Source organism: Vanessa atalanta, chromosome 27 (assembly GCF_905147765.1).
Source record: "Vanessa atalanta chromosome 27, ilVanAtal1.2, whole genome shotgun sequence".
NCBI lineage: Eukaryota > Metazoa > Arthropoda > Insecta > Lepidoptera > Nymphalidae > Vanessa > Vanessa atalanta.
Window position 1 is genome coordinate 6,057,100 of NC_061897.1, and position 23,010 is coordinate 6,080,109.

General features: G+C 35.3%; 2 protein-coding genes across 5 annotated transcripts in view; one reads left to right on the top strand and one right to left on the bottom strand.

The window, feature by feature from the left end:
* Window positions 1-294: 294 nt before the first annotated feature.
* LOC125074149 (ATP-dependent zinc metalloprotease YME1L) lies at window positions 295-11,626 on the bottom strand. Of its 3 annotated transcripts, none has more exons than XM_047685379.1 (16): window positions 11,498-11,626; window positions 10,886-11,408; window positions 8,712-8,861; window positions 8,221-8,353; window positions 7,284-7,392; window positions 6,935-7,145; window positions 6,106-6,206; window positions 5,568-5,696; window positions 4,878-5,041; window positions 4,305-4,470; window positions 3,979-4,061; window positions 3,367-3,467; window positions 2,733-2,872; window positions 2,058-2,164; window positions 1,320-1,473; window positions 295-574 (listed from the first exon to the last, which is right to left on the bottom strand). In XM_047685379.1, the coding sequence occupies exons 1-15, from the start codon at window positions 11,531-11,533 to the stop codon at window positions 1,326-1,328; spliced, it is 2,301 nt and encodes a 766-aa protein (XP_047541335.1). In that variant the 5' UTR covers window positions 11,534-11,626; the 3' UTR covers window positions 295-574; window positions 1,320-1,325. The 3 variants fall into 3 exon arrangements, with proteins under 3 accessions (XP_047541335.1, XP_047541334.1, XP_047541333.1); XM_047685378.1 differs by having other exon boundaries at window positions 7,284-7,386; window positions 10,874-11,408; XM_047685377.1 differs by having other exon boundaries at window positions 10,874-11,408.
* A 600-nt stretch (window positions 11,627-12,226) lies between these two features.
* Window positions 12,227-23,010, top strand: part of LOC125074414 (protein daughterless) — a 126,678-nt gene continuing 115,894 nt past the window's right edge. For both annotated transcript variants that reach the window (XM_047685754.1, XM_047685755.1), the window contains exon 1: window positions 12,227-12,303. In XM_047685754.1, the coding sequence (XP_047541710.1) occupies window positions 12,246-12,303 (58 nt within the window). In that variant the 5' untranslated portion in view covers window positions 12,227-12,245. The remainder of the gene's footprint in view (window positions 12,304-23,010) is intronic.

A 23,010-nucleotide genomic window follows, 5' to 3' on the forward strand; every position in this document is an offset into this window, starting at 1 on the left:
CGTAATAAGATTAAGCTATAAATAGTTTTGTGATTGTTTTTCTGTGTTTAAATAGCAGTTATTTTTTTTTTATCTAATTATTATTATTGTGTTGTTTTAGGTTGTGGGTTTTTTTAATTCCGTCTACTACTATTATGCCTTCAAAATTAAATTGATCCTGCAATCTCGACCGCACCAATCAATCTCTACCGTGTCTTCTCCATCGCACGTGACATTGGCGAAATAATCTGTGTCTTTTTGACACAAATAAAAGCCAGAAAAAAAAAAAAAAAAAAAAAAAAAAAAAAAAACAGGCTTGTTTGACAAACACAATTCAAAGTATTGCTATGACGTAATACAAAAAAAAATAATTTAATATTGTTATTGTAATATCGAAATAAAATCATAATAACCAAATCTACAAAAGAAACTCCTCATAAACATGTTATACTTATTTTTATTGAATTTAACATCGGTTAACAACAACGGCGCAACCTGCAAAATTTTCAAAGTCACTTTTCACTATTTTGTACATATTGAGACATCTGTCCGTCTTCTACGTTCTCACTAGCGTCTAATGAAGTCCAGGATATATCTGGAAATAATATGAATATAATAAAATAGATATTACTATAAATATCTCACAGCCGACTATATAAATATTCTACAATATTATAAATACCAAAGTAACTCTGTCTCTATGTCTGTGACACTTTCATGGCTAAACCACTAAACCGAATTTGACGAAATTTGGTATAAAGCAAGGGAGAACCCCATGGAGAAGTTTATTTTTAAATCTAAAATCTACTCCCTATCTGCATTAACAGCCTGTAAATTTCCCACTGCTGGGCCAAGGCCTCCTGTCCTATTTGAGGAGAAGGTTTGGAGCATATTCCACCACGCTGCTCCAATGCGGGTTGGTGGAATACACAAGTGGCAGAATTTCGTTGAAATTGGACACATGCAGGTTTTATCACGATTTTTTCCTTCACCGCCGAGCACGAGATGAATTATAAACAAAAATTAAGCACATGAAAATTCAGTGGTGCCTGCCTAGGTTTCAACCCGAAATCGTCGGTTAAGATGCACGCGTTCTAACCACTGGGCCATTTCAGCCCCCTACCTATCACGAAATAGCTCTGCTATATTATGCATTAGAAACAGTTCTTGATTAACTACTTATATCAAATTAAATTTTACTTCCAAGCTTTCAATAAAAACCTCACTGACTTGTATAAAAATGAACACCAATGATTATTTAAAATCTCGACCAACGATATCGCGTCAATACGATAGTGAGGTATGTGTATTTAATAAATAAATTTATTAAAACAAGCAACCTGTTTCTATGCGGGCACTGCTTGCGGCAGCAGCGCGGGCGGCACGGGAGCCCCGGGACTACCGGCGGACTCCTTGCCGGCTCTCTGTTTGTCTAACTTAATCTTGTCTCCGTTCATTATCGCCTTGATGTCATCAGCGTCGAGTGTTTCATATCTGAAATTGAAGTTACATCATAAATGGTGCATACAGTTAAAAATATTGTCAGTCAAAATCGCTTTTATCAATTAACCTAGGTTTATTCATTTTTCCTAATTTGTATAGAATACAAGTAAACGCTTCGCTTCTTAAAAATGCTTATTCTACTATGCTGCTTTAAGAGGGTATGGTGGTTCTTGCTATGTTTTTCTTCACTTTACTTTAATTATAAATAAAATAAAACTGGGCTGAATTGGGTCGCCTGATAGTAAGTGATCACTACTGCCCGTGGACATTTGTTGAACTTTTCACCCCTTCTTACATCTCTAATACAATCACAACCTTGGGATCTAGGATGTTATGTCCCATGGAGCTGGAGTAATACTGGCAAAATTATTGCTAAGTGGCGGGGGGTACCTTAACACATAGGATTGCACTAAGTTCTCCCATCAAGTAAACTGCCGAGTTCGAGATGCGTATGAAACACAAACCGTTACACACTAACACTACACTACTGTGCTGGCTAGGTTTATAATCTCCGTAGCGATCTTCATTCAAAATTCGCGAAAAGCGTAAGAATAAAAGGCAAAGTAAGTGCTCACTTGAGTAAGGCATCGGCCAGAGCTTTGTGCTCTTTGGCGTGAGCACGTAAAATGGCCTTGGCGCGTTCGTAGCTCTCTGACAGTATCTTCTTTATTTCTGCATCAACCTGTAATTTAAAATATATTTTATTCATTTAACAGTCGTTACAAGTTATATATCCTTGTCGTCCTACAAGCTAACTTGTATTTATCACTAACCTAACAAGTGCTAGCCCGTCTGGTTAGGTACCACTTACTAATTAGATATTCTACCACCAAAGAGCAGTTTTGTTGTATTCTGGTTTGAAGAGTGAGTAAACCAGTGTAACAAGGGACATAACACCTTAGTTCCCAAGGTTGGTCATTTATTGGAATGGTATCATATTCCTTACAATGTCTACGGTTGGTGGTGATCACTTACCATATGCCCGTTCGCCTAACTTTAATACAATACACTACAATGCAACATCAAAAATATATAAATACCCTAATTTGATCTCCTATATCCATCTCTTAGAAGAAAAATATTCTGTAAAAGGCACCGAGTAGAGAGAGGTATTAAGATTTAGCATTATTTCTCTTTATGAGGCAAGGCTTCGACTATGGCACCAATATGTTCAGAAAAACAGTGATGCTTGATAAATGAGGAAGTATCGTAAAGCATAAAGTACGAGACATTCAGTATGGGATACCCACAAGCTCGTTAGTGCAAGGTCCGAGGGTGTCCTGTGTCCTGGCGGGCTCCAGCGCCCGGAGCCCGACCCGCTCGCTCATACCCCACTCTCGCACCATGTGACACGCGATGGACGTCGCCTGCTTCAGGTCCGAAGATGCACCTGGAACATACAAAGAATGATTCATTAAATTACTTATAGAACTTAGTAAAAAAACTATTAAATAATTAAAAATAAATATATATTTTTTTGTAAATCTTTCAAAATCCAACGAATTGTAAAACTTCTTCTAAATAGGTCAACAGTATGTGCTTTGAAGGCTTAGTAGACAAAGTTTGCCTAAGTCACAAATAAATTAATAAATAACATTAGTACTTATAAATCTAATTTTAAGTCAAGGGCAAATGCCTTCTCCCTACTTAAGAAAAGGTGAAAAGATTATTTCACAACGCAGGCTAGATCTAATGCAGGTTCGCCGATAATAATGTGGCAGATTTTCATCAGACTCGACCAGGTTCTTAAATAATATATTCCTTTACCACAGTGGGAGTTGAATTATAAACACAAAAAGTCATTACAATCATTCAAGACTTCGTAATTAAACAAGCTTATGCCGCTGAAAGGCTTTTCTATAGTTAAAGTACATTGGAACATACCTGATGTAATCTTGTCAGGTCCGAAGACAAGCTCCTCGGCCGCTCGTCCTCCCATCATGGTGTCCATCATGGCCAGCAGCTGTTGCTTTGTCACGTGGTATCTAGCAAAACAATATAGTATTTTAGATACTGCTGGATTCAACGGAATCACTGAATCTAATGCTTTTTTTTAAGTCCATAAGCAAAGGTCTTGCAAATCTTTAAAGGTTACAGGCGGATCTAAGCACAAAAATGCTAGACAGCGTTGTTTATTTGGATTTTTTTTTTATAATCTCGGTAGGCGGACTAGCCAATGGGCCACCTGATGGTAAGTGTTCACCAACGCAAATAGACAATGGCGCTGTAAGAAATATTAACCATTCCTTACATCATCAATGCGCCACCAACCACGGGAACCTTGGGAACTAATATGTAATGTCCCTTGAAGGATGAGTGAGCCAGTGTAAATACAGGCATATTTACACTGGCTCACTCATCCTTCAAACCGGAACACAACAATACTGCGTACTGCTGTTTGGCGGTCGAATAACTGATGATTGGGTGGTATCTACCCAGATGGGCTTGCACAAAGCCCTACCACCAACGAGCATAGTTACAATATATCCCACGAACCTCTCCTTGGCGGGAATGTAGGCGGTGTGTCCGAGCGACGGCCCGCGCGGGATGATGGTCACCTTGTGTAGCGGGTGCGAGTCCTGCGAGCAACATTCACATTTATTTAATACTTAAGCATTATTATTACATACATATTATTTTGTAATTTTGATACAAATATATTAAATAATATATTATATATATTAAATGCGACTTCAATATAATCTGTATGGTACAAAATCATCATCACAATCATACATTTATAATTCGTATCCGGCTTGAAGGACCAAAAAGATAACAATATATATTTTTGGTTTGATAGTAGTCGTTGTGTAGTCGGGTACCTTGGTGTAGTAGGCGACGACGGCGTGTCCGCCCTCGTGCACGGCGGTGATGTTGTTGGCCTCGTCGTCCGGCAGGCGCGCCCGCCTGGCGGGCCCCATCAGCACCTTGTCGCGCGCCTCCTCCAGGTGCGACATCGACACCGTCTTCGCACCCTCGATGGCGGCTCTGCGGACGGACCAAATACGTTCTTACTACATAGCTTTCGAGACAGGAGGCTGTATGTTATTTAAAATTGGTGTTTGCACTTATTTATAGCCTAAATATCTCAATGGATCGGATCCTACCTTTCGGATTTTTATCGTACGTCCATTATACCACAAACTGAATCGTAAATCGATAAATATTATTTTAACGAGTCCCCAAAGAAATTTTCCATAGACTTCAACAGCCGAATCATTTATTAGGATTATCTTACATGCCAGTAAAAGGACATTGTTCTATAGGAGTTCGATTCGTGGAATGGACTACATATTTTTGAACTGATAGTACAAAAAAAAACGAAGTATCCCTGACGACGGTGGCAGCTGCAAGCTATTATATCATCCATCAGCTGTTACCACGGCCATACTCACTTCAGCGCGGCCTGGTTGACCATGCTCTCGAGGTCCGCTCCAGTGAAGCCAGTGGTACCTCTGGCCAGCGCCTCCACGTCCAGGTCTGGATGTGCGGCCACGCGCGCCACGTACAGACGCAGGATCTCCAGCCGACCGCCGTAGTCCGGTGTGGGTACCGATACCTGCAGAAAGAAATGATTAATCAAAATATACTTTATTCAAGTAGGATTTTACAAGCACTTTAGAATCCTCATGTAACAAACTATATTAAGTGAAGCTACCACCGGTTCGGAATGCAGATTTTACCGAGAAAAACCGGCAAGAAACTCAGTAGTTACTCTTTTTCAACATCTAAAAATAGTAATGTTAGTTAAATTCAATTATATGTATATAATATATCCTGCCTGGAAGTCAACAAGGATTAGCTCCATGCTTTTTTATCATCTATATAATCTTGTATTGAATAATATGCCTTCTTTACCAATTATATAATATCTTTCTTTAAGAGAATACACCGTCAGTATCAGAGAATGAACCGATATGGGAGTGACTGTGGAAGGTAATGCTTGAAATATTTTTTTTCGTTTTTTATTATATAGGTGAGCTATGGCAGATGACATAACAAGGGACCAATCAGAGTTCTTTATATACTCATATAAGTTAGTATGACCTCAATCATAATTTCAGAAACTAACAGTTCTTACTCACCTCTACGTCGAATCTGCCAGGCCTCAGCAAAGCTGGGTCCAAATCATCTCTCCGATTAGTTGCTCCCAGAACGATCACACCCTCGTTCTGGTGGAAACCATCCATCTCTGATAGCAGTTGATTAATTGTCTGAAATGATCATACATTTATGTTATTTCTGCTTTGTAGATTAGATAAAAATTTGATAATTATTGTTTTGGTATTTTAATTCAAAATGTAATGGTCCTGCTGACCAATTTCAGTCACAGCGGGCAATCTTAATGGAGACCAGCCAAGCAGCACACCATTACAAGCACATTATAGTGCATAAACACAAGGCACTCTCTATTCTCTTTCTGACTGACTGATTGACTCAATACAAAACCCAACACAACCGTAGAGTTCAGGCGGAGGACACGGGACCTACTACTAACTACTGTAACTTTTCAGACCAATCATCAGAAAACTTATCAACATTTAATGGTCTGACCTTGGGTTTGAACTCAACCACCCGAGATGCTCGGCCTTACAAGGCAGCTGGTAAGTTTTGAATATTTACCTGATTAGCATATGGATGTAAGACACTATTGGTTCTTTTGGCACCGACTGAATCTATCTCATCTATGAATATGACGCACGGCGCTCGCTCTTTAGCTGCCTCTGGAAATATAATTTAACACATAATCATTATTAGTATATTAATATAATATATAGTAGTAGTTAATATAATATATATAATTTTAGATATGATCGATCAGATTAAATAATTATTAGGATTTCTACTCATTATAAGTCAATAGGTAACAGCTGTTGCAATTTTTTTACAGTTAAAACATGTGTTAAGATGTTAAGGGGATTTTTTTTATAATTTCTTTTATATCTTAGTAGAACTATTTATTATTTTTGAGTGACCTAATGTAATTGAGCCGAGATGGCCCAGTGGTTAGAACGCGTGCATCTTGACCGATGATTTCGGGTTCAAACTCAGGCAGGCACCACTGAAATTTCATGTGCTTAATTTGTGTTTATAATTCATCTCGTGCTCGGCGGTGAAGGAAAACATCGTGAGGAAACCTGCATGTGTCTAATTTCAACGAAATTCTGCCACATGTGTATTCCGCCAACCCGCATTGGAGCAGCGTGGTGGAATATGCTCCAAAACCTTCTCCTCAAAGGGAGAGGAGGCCTTTATCCCAGCAGTGGGACATTTACGGGCTGCTAATGCTAATGTAATTACAGGCATAAGGGACATAACATCTCAGTTAACAAGTTCGGTGATGTACCAATGTCTATGATGGTGATCACTTCAGGTGGACTATAATGCCTGTCCAATCTTCTTTGTTATGCTGTAGCGTAGCGTATAATTATCACTATAAGTGGCGACTCACTGAAGAGATCCCGTACTCTTCTAGCGCCCTGCCCCACCAGTATTTCGTCGAACTCAGGTCCTGCTGCATGGAAGAATGGCACCCTAGCCTCCCCCGCCACAGCTCGTGCTAGCAGCGTCTTGCCGGTGCCCGGTGGACCCACCAGCAACACACCCTTCGGCAGCTTGCCACCCAGAGATGAGAACTTCTCCGGTGACTTTAGGAACTCCACCTTGAAAAAAAACGAGTGACATATATTTTTATGTATATTATATTTTGATTTGAAAGAGGAGGGGGCAGAACTTCTCTATCATTAACTTCATTGAATTAACCTGCTGCAAAGTAATTCTTTTTAGCACATATTACATACCACATCCTTAAGTTCTTGTTTAGCTTCATCAGCTCCCTTGACATCATCAAAGGTGACGGAGATGTCTTCTGGATCCACCTCCACCTGGTTGCCCAGCTGAATCCTGCGCATGTTGCCACATATGCACTGATTATACACTGCTTAGGAATATCATATAGCCTATCACATGTAAATTTATATTTAAGTCAGCAATTCTTTCAATTGTCCACTGGACAATATTCTTTTAATTTAAAAAATACCGTAAAATATCATAAAGATTCTCTCCCAAAGAATGTCCTATTTAAGCTAGCCTATTAGGCTGCAGTTGCCGCAAAGTTGGATATGGCAACTCTCCTATGACTTGGAAACCTTGTAAAAACTGTTTGTCCTTCCTGCGCCTGAACTCTTTCTGTTTGTGTCATATTCGCCATTCCACCGGATTATTGATTATAGCACAAATTTGTGCATAAGTTTTGCACAGGCTAGTCCCCTTGAGAAAAGCCACCTTGGCCAAAATCGGTCAGATGGATCTTTGGCTATTTATACTGATGCTAACTTTGTATCCTGTCTGGGTAAAATAAGGGTAAGGTGAGGTTAGGGTATCAATTATTCTGCCCCTTCACTTCAAACTTTGTATTGCTGGTGCTAAATTCATTAGCCTTTTTAATTATTTGTATATAGTCTTAAAAATAACGATTCATGTCACTTTAGATTATTTAGACAATGTTTATGAACGTCGTGACCCTTTGATGATGGCCCATAAATATCTCATAGTTGGTTGGTAGACATCTCTTTATATCTTAGACAGTTTGGTAGAAATGGACATAAAGCACACTACAGGATTCTTAATTATGTAAATAAGTATATTTTTAATACCTTCAGAGTCGGACAGAGGTGAACTATTAATGAATAAGCACAAATTAAGCAGATAAATTTAAATCTCAGCGTAGAGAGTTACCGGAAGACAGTTCCACTGACAGACGCCATGAGACTGACAAATATAGCCAGGAAAAGTACTATGGTGAGTAGTTGCTGCACCAGCTTCAGGTATTTGGAGGCTTTGGTGCCACGAACATTGTCCGGATGTGACCCTGAAAGTTGTTGAAATTATGTATGTGAGACAATATCATTTACAAATTTGGTCAAACTAAATAAATGTGCCTTTACTAAATCTTAAACAAAATGAATTAACAGCATGTCCTCCTCCTCTTGAGAAGATTTGACGCTTATTTCAATACATGGTTCCCTCCAACGTCAAACTTTCCTACTCGACCTCCATAGACGTAGACATAACAAAACCCTTGCATAGTTTTGATACGGGATGGTTTAAATTAGCGTTACGATTGGGTTACAGAATTTTTGTTTGTATTGATAGATAACATAGTATTTACATTCTTCATGATAAGATCATAATTATTGTAAACAAGTAAATAAAATTTTGAAGCATACCTGCCAAATACCCCTCAGCAAAAGCTATCTTAATTTTATCTTTCTGCTGGTGCGTGAGCACAGTATCCTCGCTGAGGAGCTTCTCCAATCTCGGTGCAACATCTGGGCCGAGATTGGATTGTTTATCCGAGCTGTCTGTGACGTTAAGACCTGGAATCATTATAAGCTATTCATAAAAATATAACTTGTTATTAAGAATAACGTTACTATAATCTCCTGGCCAAATTGGTCTGGGCTTTCAATACTAGCAAATGGCTTAAGAGATATAATAGGAGAAACAACCATTGCACACAAGTGCATTATGAAATCCCTCGGATTCAGTTTCGAGTAGAACAAAATATCTCAAAATCTTTTATATATTGGCCTGACACAAGATCTCCAGTGAGCCAGTGCAAATTCAGACATAAGGGATATAACATACTAGTTCCCAAGGTTGGTGGTGCATTGGTGATATAAGAAAAGGTTATTTCTAATGGTACCAATATCTATGTGATTACCACTTACCAGGTGGACCATTTAAAAGTCTGACTACCTACATTATTAAAAAAAAAAGAATTGCAATTAATTAATCTAGTGTTATCAAATGATGTAAAACTTGAGGTCAAAAAACTCGAATCAACAAACTGAATACATGTAATGTCTAGGGCCAAGGATAAGATCTATTCTTTTGTTAAGAACTTAGCTTAATATAACATTCTGCTATGCAACAATCTGAATAAAAATGTTACAAAAATAACTCCAACACACAAATAATCTCAGGATGTTGCTCTACATCTGAGTATAGTAAGTCGAAATGAAAAGTAGCTCTAGTATGTCCAAAGTTATCAATAAATCATGCAAAACAAACTTATTAAAAATAAACCATTATTAAATTCATATATTATATATGACGAATATTCTGATGTAGTGTCACCTATCGTGAATTAATTGAATGCAACCATTGAATTAATTTAAAATTCAATAATTCAAATAGTTGTGCTTACTTGTAACTGATACTACTTCTAAATAAGATTCTCTAATTATCACGTTTATGGGTCTAACTATATGTATTTTAATGTGGTACTTTTAATGAAATGGTATAGTTATATACAGCTATTACTTAGTTCTGTTTAAACTATGTTAACATCTTATAGTCTCTAAGACAATCTACTATTTGAATAATAATAAGAATCCAATTAGAGCCTTGAATATTAACACTGTCACATGTTTTTCTGACTTAATGTGACTTTGCTTAGATACATAGAATAGGTTAGAATCTGGTTACTTATGTAACTCTATAGATTGAATATTTTAAAAAGTTACCATTTTACGAAACTAAATATACAAATAACAATTTTTATTTATGATATAGATAGACGGACGAGCATATGGGCCACCTGATGGTAAGGGTCACCATTGCCCGTTGACAATGGTGCTGTAAGACCAAATAAACATTTCTTACATTGCCAATTGCCACCAACCTCAGGAACTAAGATGTTATATCCATTGTGCCTGTAATTACACTGACTCACTCATCCTTCAAACCGGAACACAACAATACTGAGTCCTGTTGATGGTTCATGTTTATTCCAGTGAATATAAATTTATAAAAGCCTCTTTTAATAAACTTTATTTAGATTTTATAATGAATATATATTTCAGAATATGTTATAGGTATTCAATCAAACTAACAATCCTCAATCATCATTTACTGTGGCATAAAGTTCAAAATAACCCACTTTGAAATTACCAAAGTTAGTTAGATACCAAAGTTACTCGAACAATTTGTTGCTTTAGACCTAGACCAAGGCCTAGTAGCATATTTAGAAATCTCCCAGTGTTGTAAAGTAAATGATCCAAGATTAAGGAACTTTCTGCATCTCTTGTATGCTTTCTGATATTTTATAACCAGTCTTATTTGATTTGATTTGGAAATAATGACTATAATTTTAATTTTTCTGTACAATATATTACAAAATATATTAAATGTAAAATCTATTATGTTAGTAGGATATAATTATGAACTATTAACTATAAAGATTAGTTACTAAAGAATCATTGGTATCAATATAAACAAAAATACATATTCAAAATTAATTACTTATGTATAATAAATTAATGAATGATTAATACATACAATGGCATCTCAAGCAACCTTAATAATAAACTGTATTAATACTGACCGAAAAACTTACGTAGTCTATTTATTAAATTAGGGTTCCTCTTAAGGTCTGCATGAATTCCCCTCTCTGTCTTGAACCCACGCACTTGTATATTATATTTAAATGAATCATTATGTAAATCTCTAAACAGTGTACCCACAAAATTATCAGTGAAACTAAATTTAGTTTTTTTGCCGCGTAGATCGACTGTGACCGTCGGTGTTGGTAGCCATCCGTTTTTATTTTTTTCGAATGAAGTTTCGGATATATGCGATATCTTCCGAGCTGATTTTAAGTTCGGGATATCTCTCACGGCAGCCTTAGAGGCTCCGGCGATAGATACTGCAGACCGTACGTCTATTTTACACATCTCAGCTAAGACATTCTTATCAAAATGACGTACGGCTTCTTCGAAACTATCCGAACAAACTGTTGCATCACATAACACAGCCGCACTTTCTTTTCCCTTCACATCCTTGTTTTTAACGTTGTTTTGCTTCCTCTGTCTAAATATACCCGAGTAACGCGAAGATAACTGGCTAAAACTTACAAGAATCTGGAACAACACAAGGTTATAATGACAATCAATTTTTACAGTGTTTTCTTCCTTTTTATAATAAATATTGTTTCTCAATAAATACTTGCCTGGTTTTGGGTGTTAATAGAGTTCAGTGAGAACATGTTACATGTAGGTGAGTTGTTTGTTTCTTTTTCATAAAAGTGCACTCGAAAATTTTGTAGGTTTTTATGTCCTTACGTCAATCCGTAGCAAAACATGGCGAAGTTTATCGATAAAATTACATATTCAGTGCAAATTACCGATTTTTGTTATCTTTCGACTCATTTATTTAGGTGGCTTGAGAAAAATATATGGTACTATTAAATATGGTGATCAATAAAATATATATTAAAAAATGTTTTTTTTTTCTTTATAATATTAACACAAATTATATATTTTTTTGATAAATACTTTTTTTAATATAACAAATTACTCATAGTCTATTGCTACATTTAATGTACTATTTTGTTAAAACCTCTTTCCTAAAAAAAAAGCAAGACTTTTTTTTAATTCTAGATCGTCTACTTCTGTAAATTATCGTATTTTTATTTAAAAATATTGCAGACTGCACTACAAGTATTATCTATGGTTTTAGTTTAGAAACCTTTGACGAATTAAAAATTTAAAAAATAAAAGCTTGCATGTATTACATAGTTTTTTTTTAAAAGATGACAAATTTTTTTGTCCAAATGATTTTATAGTAAGATTTATAACGATAACATTTACTTTAATATTTTTTGTCTTTTTGAACGGAAACTATTTAATTACAGTCTATGTTGTTTTTGGTATATTTGGACAGTAAATTCCAAAATGGCGACGAGCGATGACGAGCCTATGCATTTATATGAAGTTTTTCAAAACTGTTTTAATAAAATAGCAAATAAACAACAAGGTGAGTTAAAAATTGCATACCGTGGCTCGTCGCGCGTTCCTCAATCGAATTACCGCGTATAAGTGCAGTGTTTCATTGTGAAATTCGACCAAAGTGTTTGCGTGTTATGCCATATTCAGTGTAGTAGCCGACCAGCATTTTTCCAAATTGCGGCCAAATTTGCTGTTCTGCGTTACCGAAACCAGTTTGTCGCCGTTCCTAGAAAGATAATACGAGTGTTATAACATTTCACGCCGCCTTATTGTTGCGTTTTAGGCCTGAAAAGGCTATGTTTTGGTTAGGCAGGCGATTGTCAAATGTGCTCCTCATTGTACTCCTGCTGGTATATGTTGCGAACTTATTCTCTTAAGCTTTGTCCTATTTTAGAAAGTCAGTCGACTAAACAGGTAAAATCATATTAATTTTAAGTCGGAATTATAACGTTTTAATGAAAATTCGCACTGTATAATGGCGGCTAAAGCTTAGCATCAGTGTATATTTTTTATACGCTTGGTACTCCTTTATGGACGCTTCAGCAGAACACCGATAGTTGTGATCGTCGCGAGCGCCGATTTAGATCGCAAATTACCGTTTTTATGTTCTCTTTACGCGTGTGTTTACAATTAGATATTGTTTATTTACACGATTACCGCGCACGGCGTTCTATGAGTTACCATAGTCGATCAGCGTCGACTATTTCTACTCCTTTCCTTTCCTTATAGCATAATTATAAACATTAATTTCTATTAAAAATGAAATTTACCATTGTAAATAAGTACAAATCTGTAAACAAAGAGTTGTGTCTTGTAACATTTCTATACAAATAGTCCGTCTGTATACAATGAAAATAAACAAATGTCTGGTATTCTAAGAACACTAAGTTACTGCCCCTTGTTCATTCGTAAATTAAAGTAAGAAATAATAATTTTAGACACTTTAGATTTATTTTTTAGACTCTTTGTAATGATCTGATTTGGGGATAATATATGTTATATGTTTAATATAACAGATAAACACCTTGTGTTTTTTGTCATATAATGAATACACTTATATGTGATATACATTTCACATGTAATCCTTACCTTTATATAATAGGTTTTTTAAACCTTTTTGGCATTAAAGTTAAATTTATCTCATATTTTTTTTAATAAATTCTCACACACACAATCACTTTGTGCGATACCACAAGCTTTTTATCATATATTCCAGAAACTTATTTTTCTAGAAAACACCAAAATTATTTTTACAAAAGGTAATAACCTTTTGTAATTTGTACTTTTCTGGGTTGAGTGCTCTAGCTACCTTTTGTCGTTGGCTCCAGGATAATCACACTTATCACATGACCTTAAAACCCATTCAGTAATAATTAAGGGTTCTAATGCTTTTTGGTTGATTATACACATCATTTGACCCGTGCAAAATATCAAAAGCTTTTGTGCTAATTATATTCTATTTCTATGAAGAAGGAATTGTTAAAAATGATCATAGAACACATTTAAATTACAGTAATAAGATCAAGGCTCACCCGTGATTGGTCCAACGTATCTATTAACAGTCATATTGATTGAACGGGGACGATCGTTGTTTATGATTCAATGTTGTAATGTAAAGTAGATTGTCCTTGATTAAATTTGTTAACACATTTTTTTATTGTCTTTAGAAGTTTAAAAAGGAAATAAAAAGTGATGATACCATCTAATATTGCTGTTAATAGCTTGGATTTCATAGTTATGCGTAGTTTAAAGGATCGAAAAATATATAAAATTTCAAAATATGCCAATATTAAAGTATATTCAGGACATATTTTAATAAAAATAATCTATAGCTTTAGAAAGATTTCTTTTCAGAAGAAAGTACTAAATATATATACATATATATATTTGTTTTGTTTTTGTATGTATATACATTCATGATGATTCAGCAAACCGTATTGAAGTTATTACTCCGGAACAGATATACATTTCTAATTTTATTTTTAAGATTTCCAATAAATTATTAATATGAGATATATATATATATATTTTCATTATTTTTTTAACCAAGCTTATATAATTGCCTGCAACATTTCTCTATATCTATAAAAAATAATAATGTATGTACGTTTGTGAACTGTGCGTTGAAATACTAGTCACCTGATTGTTTACAATCAAGATGGTTCCTAGCAATAAAAACCACGAAATTTTTGTGTATGTTTGTACATCAATATAAACATTCTGTGTACTTTATTCTTCCCATATGAAGTCCAATGAAAAATATACTCAAATAATGGCAGGGGAGTTGAGAATCAGCTATATTAAAATGGCGCCAAGATGTTAGTAGGGAGTCATTTAATATAAAGCCGTAGGTTTAATTTATCGTATAATGATGAGTCAAGCTTATAATGCTGAGAATTAGTACACTAACAGTCTAACCTAGATAAAAATTATAAAGTATTATGTATGGGATGTTATTGCATGTGTTTTAGGGAGGGGTTAGCTGGCTAATCACTGAAACGATTTTAAAAAGATATTTGATAATATAATTACACATATTAAATTTTATCTCTACATAGTATAAAACAAAGTCGCTTACCACTGTCTGTACACTTGGATCTTTAGATCTATGCAACGGGTTTTACTGCGGTTTTCATCAATATACAGAGTGATTCAAGAGGAAGTTTTACATGTATAATACATGCATATTATAGTAGGGAAACGCCTAGAATGTATACTTTTCTAGTCGGAAAAAAAAATAGGAGATTTTGTTTTTAGTTAGTTTTTCAATCTAAAAGTTGTAGATAGGCCTTTATAAAATATACTTGGTGGCAGCTTTGTGCAAGCTCGTCTGGGTAGGTACCACCCACTTACCAGATATTCTACCGCGAAACGACAGTACTCAGTATTGTTGTGTTCTGGATTGAAGAGTGAGTGAGCCAGTGTAACTACAGGCGCAAGGGACATAACATCTTAGTTCCCAAGATTCGTGACGCATTGACGATGTGAGGAATGGTTAATATTTCTTAAAGCCTATGGGCTCTGGTGACCACTTACCATCAGGTGGTCTAGATGCTCGCCCGTCAACCTATAGCATAATAAAAAACGATTAAATTTAATTTGGTGGTACTATGTTTGTTCGACAATAATATATTGTATTTTAAGTGGTAAAGAATCCATTTATGTTCTATGTTAGGTTATATAGGTTGATTTTTTATGACAGTCGATTATTTACATTACGTAAAATCGCGTCATATACATATTCCGTGAGAGAACTACTTAAATCAAATCTAATGTAACTTGCAAAGTACCGATACTAACTTTGCCGGACGAAAAAAATTTTTTCCAGAGTCCATAATAAATACCATAGATTATTTTAAATTTCGACCAATGATATCGCGCCAATTCAAGGTCAATTTTGTTTGTCGTTACTCCTGTCATTGGAATCAACAAGTAAACCCTAGCTTAGTATATGGCATATGGTCTTTGTTCTTAATATATATAAATATAATGATATCGTTCGTGAATTTTCTAATTGGTAAACTTAGATCGCGCGTATTGTAATCAATGAAATATTTTACGATATTACGATTGTTATCGCTGACAAGTCTTGCTATTTACTAACAGCGCTCGGTATGAGTCATTGTTAAGTGATGTATTTATTAAATTTCGTATCGATAATAAAGTTTTTATCAAATTATCAAATCGATTTGTCTTTCATTTATTCCAAAAGAAGGATTAAAGATAAACAAACCTTTGATTTAAGTATTCCATGCGATTTGCTTATAGCTGTTGTATTGTGCACTACTAACAGTTCTTGGTTAATATATCTTTATTTATAATACAACACTATTTCATTAAACTAAAGTTCCAGTGGCAGTTTCGTCCATGTTCAAAACGCCCACCATGACCATTGGGATAAGAAGCAAAAAAAATCCTTACATCGCCAATGCAACACCAACCTTAAGAGCTGAGATGTTATGTCTCTTGTGCCTGTAGTAACACTGGTTCAATCAAACCTGATCACAATAATACTTACTATTGTTGTTTGGCTGTACCATGTATGATGAGTACCTGGTACCTAACCAGACGGTCTTCACAAAGCTCTACCAACAAATAGTGCTATTAGAATATTAATAACTGTTAATTATACTTTAAGATTGATCACGGAAGAGTCTAGTTGCTTTATGGTTTGAGCACTTTCGTACCGCCTCCCTCTGAATCATTTCCATGTAGCCGGTTTAATGCTTTGCTATTGTATAACAAGAGCATACTCCATAATTTGAACATATCTAATAGATATATACTAATATTACGAATGTTATCTGGTATGCTTTCATGGCGTCTACCAAGGGACGGAATTAGATTAAATTTGTTATGAAGCAAGCAAGAACCTCGGGGAAGGATACAGGTTACCTTTTTTTGTTTGAAATCTACGACCCTAACTCGCGGAAAAACCTGCGGACATGGACTAGTTATAAAAATAAATTTCAATGATAAAGTAACAGATAATTAAGTTAAAATGAATGTATTTTTATTTATAAATAACTTGTGCTTTGCAATTCGTCTGTATTTATTTCCGCCAGGATACCCTTAAACACTTGTTGATCGTTATTATTCAGAACCTCCACGCAAGTATGAATAACAGTGCAATTCATATGTCTAGGTAGAGTGTCGAACTACAAACACGAATGAATCAACTTAAATTATGTTGGGGTGCGTGACAGTTACGCATGAGACTTACCGCACGTCATACTTTACTGCCAACTGTTGGACACCATATTGGCGTGATCTTCTTTGACAGTCTACCTGGACATATAAATAATCGAACGTGCAATTTTAGTACCCAATCGGATGAACGTATAGGATACAAAACATTCGTCTAGAATGTTCCCTGAGAGATCCCCTTTAGGCATATTTAAGCATTGATGGAATAAGTCATTTAGATATCCTACATGACTACACCAATTTATCACACATATTTGTCTATAAAGGATTATTATTAGAGGAGCCCCTGTTTGTTGCAGATCTCCATGGGCAGTAGAGTCGATTTTTCCTCTCGCTCGTTTGTTACCTATAACATAAAAAAAGTTTAGGTGACTGGCTTATACGGCAGTAAAACGCGAGATCCTGGGTTTAAACATTAGTCTGGTTAATATTTTTTTTTTTGCTATGAGTAGTTCTTAGTAGCGTTTCGGAGTTTAGATTTTGGGAGTTCTTACTACCTCACGTAAAGGCGTCCTGCGTCTGAAATGGCTTCGTTAGTGTGAGATATGCCAACGAATTATGAGAGTGATTCAATAGTGTGTGCACCAGTGCGCTAAAATATGCCATAATAAATTGGCAAGTCAAGTTGCCGTGCCCAAAATGAGGCGATCATCAAATCACCGTTCATCTTGGGTAGGGCATATAAATCCTTGATTCTAGATTAACTATTGATGTATCAAGGCAATGCTGTTTGCCACTAATGAACTTCACAGGAATTTTCATTTTCGCAAGTGTTAGATTATATATATACACAGGCTTCATAGTTACTTGGTGGCAGATTTACTAAGGTATGTATTGAGAGTACTGCTATTCGCTAACAATAAAATTTATAGTAAGAAAAGCAATTTCTCATTATAGCTAGTAAAAAACCCGTTAACCCGACCTCCTTCATCACATAATTTAGAGTCGATACGTAAGCGCGATTAAATGATGATTTACGATCGCACTGTTTTAAACTGAAACGATGGAAAATATCTTCGTAAGTCTAGATAATTATAATATATCTGATAAATAGATTTTACTGGAAGTGGTATCAGTTATATATATTCTAATATAAGGAGTTTTATTGTAGGCTTTATCTTTATAAATACCACCTGAATTGGCCCTTTGTGAGATTGTCCGGGGCTACCGCAAAACAGCAATACTTAGAAAAGTTGGTTGTGGTTGGAGTGGCCAGGGTAATAGTTCAGGGTTGGCGGTGCACTGACCCTGGTTTTTATTTCTGACCTGAATGTTGTCTCAATAATACTACATAAATTTTTACAAAATACATATAATCTTAGATTTTTATATTTAACGGTCGTAGGTTTTATTTTTTTATGAAAAAAAAAGCCTGTGTACATATAGACACTCCAATTGTACTATACCAACGAGACTTTAGATCTCGACCAATGATATCGCTTCAATGTAATGTCATAGTTGTTTCATCCCTTATCCCAATTTTGCTTGAGGCGGCGCAGCATGTCTTCTTCCATACTTCTCTGTCGGACGTCATTTCACAACTAACATTCTTTCTAACCATATCTTCTTTCACACAATCCATCCATCGTTTCTTTGGTCGTCCCCTACCTCTATATCCACATCCATGCTCAAGACCTTCCTTAGGTAATGTCAGAGTTGTTTATTTATCTTAATCCCGTCATTGAAATAGGCTAATATTAAATTATCCGTGGGCTAATCTTCGCGCGTATTAGTATAGTTTATAAATGAGATGTGTTCACTTGGTACGTAACGTGATCGGACACTTGGCGTGGTATGTAGACGTGAAAATCGTTGACGTTCTTATTACGTACTTCATTCTTCAATTCTTGACTATGATTACGTACTCGAGAAACGTCACATAAAATTGATTCAAGTGTCACATATTCAAAAATACGTTTTCGAAGGCTTCGCCCGCGTGTTAGTAAGTGGTTTAAAGGCTAAAACTCTCTCAACCGGATTTGATGGGTATGAAGCAAACTTGAACCTTAAGGATAGATATATGCTAATTTTTATATCTAAAACCGACAACCACCCCCTACAAAACGTGGGCGTAGGCGCGGTTAAAAACTAGTTCCTCATATAACTAATTCGCTGCCAAACTTGGGAGCTAACTCACTGGCTTACTCAACCTTCAAACCAGATCACAACAATTCTAAGTATTGCTGTTTGCCGGTTAAATAAGTAAATAGTATGTTGTTGGACATGCACGAAGCCCTACCACCACAAGTAGAGTTTTAACCGTTTATATAATTTAAAATTTATTATAATAACTAGCGTTCAAATATTTCACATCGTAGGCAAATGAGGTCAAATTAGATGTTCACACCGGGGCAATAATTCTCTTGAATATCGATTTAGATGAATTGCTAATCCAAGTTTGGATCGCAGACCTTATTTGGAACTGCTTAAAGCGTACGGTTTAAGTTAAGAGCGTTCAGCCTCATGACATATTTTAAAGTCCAAGCAATTTAGTACTGTTGCGTATCAGTTTGAAGGGTGAGTCAGCCGGTGTAACGGGCATAAGGGATCTACACCTTATTTCCGAACGTTGGTGGTTCATTAGCGATGTAAAGAATGGTTAATGTTTTTACAGTACCAATGTCTATGGGCAATGGAGTCAGCCTACCTATTTTATAAAAAAAAAAAACTTGAGAGCTATTCCTACCTCGCTGTTTCAAGGCAAATTGGTGGTTATAGATGTGGCTGCTTCATCTAATATGTGCAAGATACATCACGATGTTTTCTTTTAACGCCGGACACGGAATTAACAAGATGATTATTTAGTATTGGTCATCTGGATGTGAACCTGTGACCTTCGTTTGAGTTTCCCGTGTTCTTTTCACTAGGGGACTGCGGCTTTAATAAGCATTGCAAACTGTATTTCTAGACAATTTCAACAAATAATCAAACTTATACTTTATTTGTGTAGGCTTTTACAAGCGCTTTTGAATCGTCTTTTTACAGAACTATACTAAAAATAAAGCTGAAACCGGTTCGGAAAGTAGATTCTACCGAGAAGAACCAGCAAGAAACTTAGTAAAATTAAATTAGTAACATTACATTTAATTTATTCTTGAAAAATGAATCAAATGTACTTGTAACAATCTACGGTCTATTTGTTCAAGATAATATACTTTATAGTATATTCTGATTTTGATTTTTCCATCTGAGCGTCATGTCGGCCCACAGCCTTCCTTCTCTTGACCACCACTTCATGATAACATTAGTCCCATCAGCCAAGCCAAGTCCATCTCCAACTTTATATATTATAAAATTACTTCATAACATGCGGACGGATGATATGAGGGCTTGTCGTGATGGTTAAACTTTTATAATACGAGAAGTAACGATAAACTTAACGCAAAGTTTCCTACTCCCGTTAAGTCAATATAACCTTCCCGGCGCAAATTCGTCTCTATAATAGAATTCCGGAGATAATTTTAACTTTGCCCGGTAATAAATTTAAATCTTATTTTAAAAAAAAATACAATTAAATATTGTGTATGTCGAACAAAAAAATCGGGATAAAATTTACTTAATCAAAATGATAAAGAGATATTTTTTGTATTATTTAAACAACAATGACTGCAACCGTGTCCCAAATGGGTGTACCATTCAGCTTCCAATCTGGGTTCCAAAACTCAACGCTGAAATTATTCAATATAAGTTTATATACATGTAAAATAGCTTGCAGTTAGTATTTGTTGACTCTCAGACAGGTTTAATAAATTTATTTATATTCCACTATCTGAGCTCCGTTTCAACCATGTGGAGTTCAATTAGAGACGGATATGTGTCAAGAATTTGTATACAACCCCTTGTCCAAAAATTATTGCTTGCGATGGTGAAAAAGGTACCCTATGTCCGTCCTTAAGGTTCAAGCTTGCTTCGTATCAAATTTAAATAGATTCTGTAGTTTAAGCGAGAGAACGTAAAAGACCAACAGACATATTTACTTTCGAATTTATAATATTAGCCGATATGTATATAATATGAGCCGAGATGGCCCAGTGGTTAGAACGCGTGCATCTTAACCGATGATTTCGGGTTCAAACCCAGGCGAGCACCACTGAATTTCATGTGTTTAATGAGTTTATAATTCATCTCGTGCTCGGCGGTAAAGGAAAACATCGTGAGGAAACCGGCATGTGTCTAATTTCAATGAAATTCTGCCACATGTGTATTCCATTAACCCGCATTGGAGCAGCGTAGTGGAATATGCTTCAAACCTTCTCCTCAAAGGGAGAGGAGGCCTTAGCCCAGCAGTGGGAAATTTACAGGCTGGTAATGTAATATCAGTACAATATTAAAACAACTACTCAAGCTATTGCTTTTTGGGGAAAAGAGTTGCTACTGAGTTTCTTGCCGGTTATTCGCGATAGATTCTACATTGGAAACCGATGGCTTGAGATTTAATTAAAACTTGTAAATTAATCAAAAGTGCTTGTACAAGTATCATTGAATTAATCTTATCTTATATTTTGATATATAAATAAACTGTATTTATACATAAGCAAATATGTAGTTATTTTTTAACATTACTTAAGATTAAAAAAATGATAGCTTTGTTATTTACCATTTTAGCTTAACATCCAAGGAGGAATAAAAGTAAGACCTTAAGATAGCCGTAAGTGTGTTATCGTTCTGTCTGTATGCACCTGTAATGCAGATCTAGGAATACGTACAGAGATGCCATGTGAAAGTTGAACATATTGTATACTGAATTGCTTTGCTCGTCTACTTCGCGTTAATACATATATTATTAATATTTATTATTTTCTTTGTAAAATTTATGTTAGCCAAGGTCTATATTGTTCTAAGTTATGAGAACCAGGCGTACGACACCTTACGTTCATGTACAGCGGTATTTTTTTGTACGCTTGTCATTTTATCACAACTGACCTGATGTAAATAGATTATATGTACTTTTATGTGGAAATATAAATGTTTTTTTTTATATATCTATACATATAATAAAATTGGAGTGTCTATTTGTAATATTAAAATAACTCATTTTTACTTAATGCATATGTATGTATACACGGTACATATACCAAAATTTTTTTTTTTTTACAATTTTTGTCTGTCTGTCTGTCTTTTTTTTCAGCTAATCTCTTTCACTGGCAGATAGTGGATCTAATAAGGAGTAGGCTACTTTTATTTTAGAATTATATATAGAATAAAAATAAAATCACGCTACAATATCCAAATAACTTAAATTCAAACAACGCGCACAAAGTCGCGGGCGCAGCTAGTACAAACTGAAGTTGTAACTACACATTATAGGGATAGGAAAGGGAAAGTTGAGGCACGGGAGTAAACACCAGAAACTTCCTAACTCGGGCAGTTACGGAAATCAATACATCAATGTATGTAATAAATATATCAATAAATTTATTTACATATGTATATCGACTTACTTAATTTATAATAAATTGTTATTCAAAAACAAAATATACTTCACTCAAACTGGCTCTTACACATATAGAATTAAGTGTAAAGTTACGAACGGTTCAAAATATAGATTCTACCAAGAAGATTACTAGCAAGAAACTTACTAGTTTCCCTTTAAAACGGATGATATATTCATAAATTACGGTTAAACTTTGTATAAATTGCATTAAGATTAACGAAATCTAATTTTTTAACATATTCTATGTGCCGTGTCTGTGTATTTTTAAGCCATGGTAAGTATTTAAATAAAATAAAAAGTCCTGTTGTAAAAAAGCCTTTATTACTCTGCATATTGAATAAAATATTTTTTTTGCCTGCAAATGGGTCTCGTGGTGAGAGGTGGTCACTACCGCCCATAGACATTGGCGTTGTGAGATATATTAACCGTTCCTTAAAACGCCAATGCTCCACCCACCTTCGGAACTATAAGGCTAAGTCCCGTGTACCTTTAAATGCCTGATAACCACAATACGAAGCAATTTATTTGGCGGTAGAATATCTGATCGTACATACCAGACCAGACGGGTCTGCACGAAACCCTTCAATTGATCGT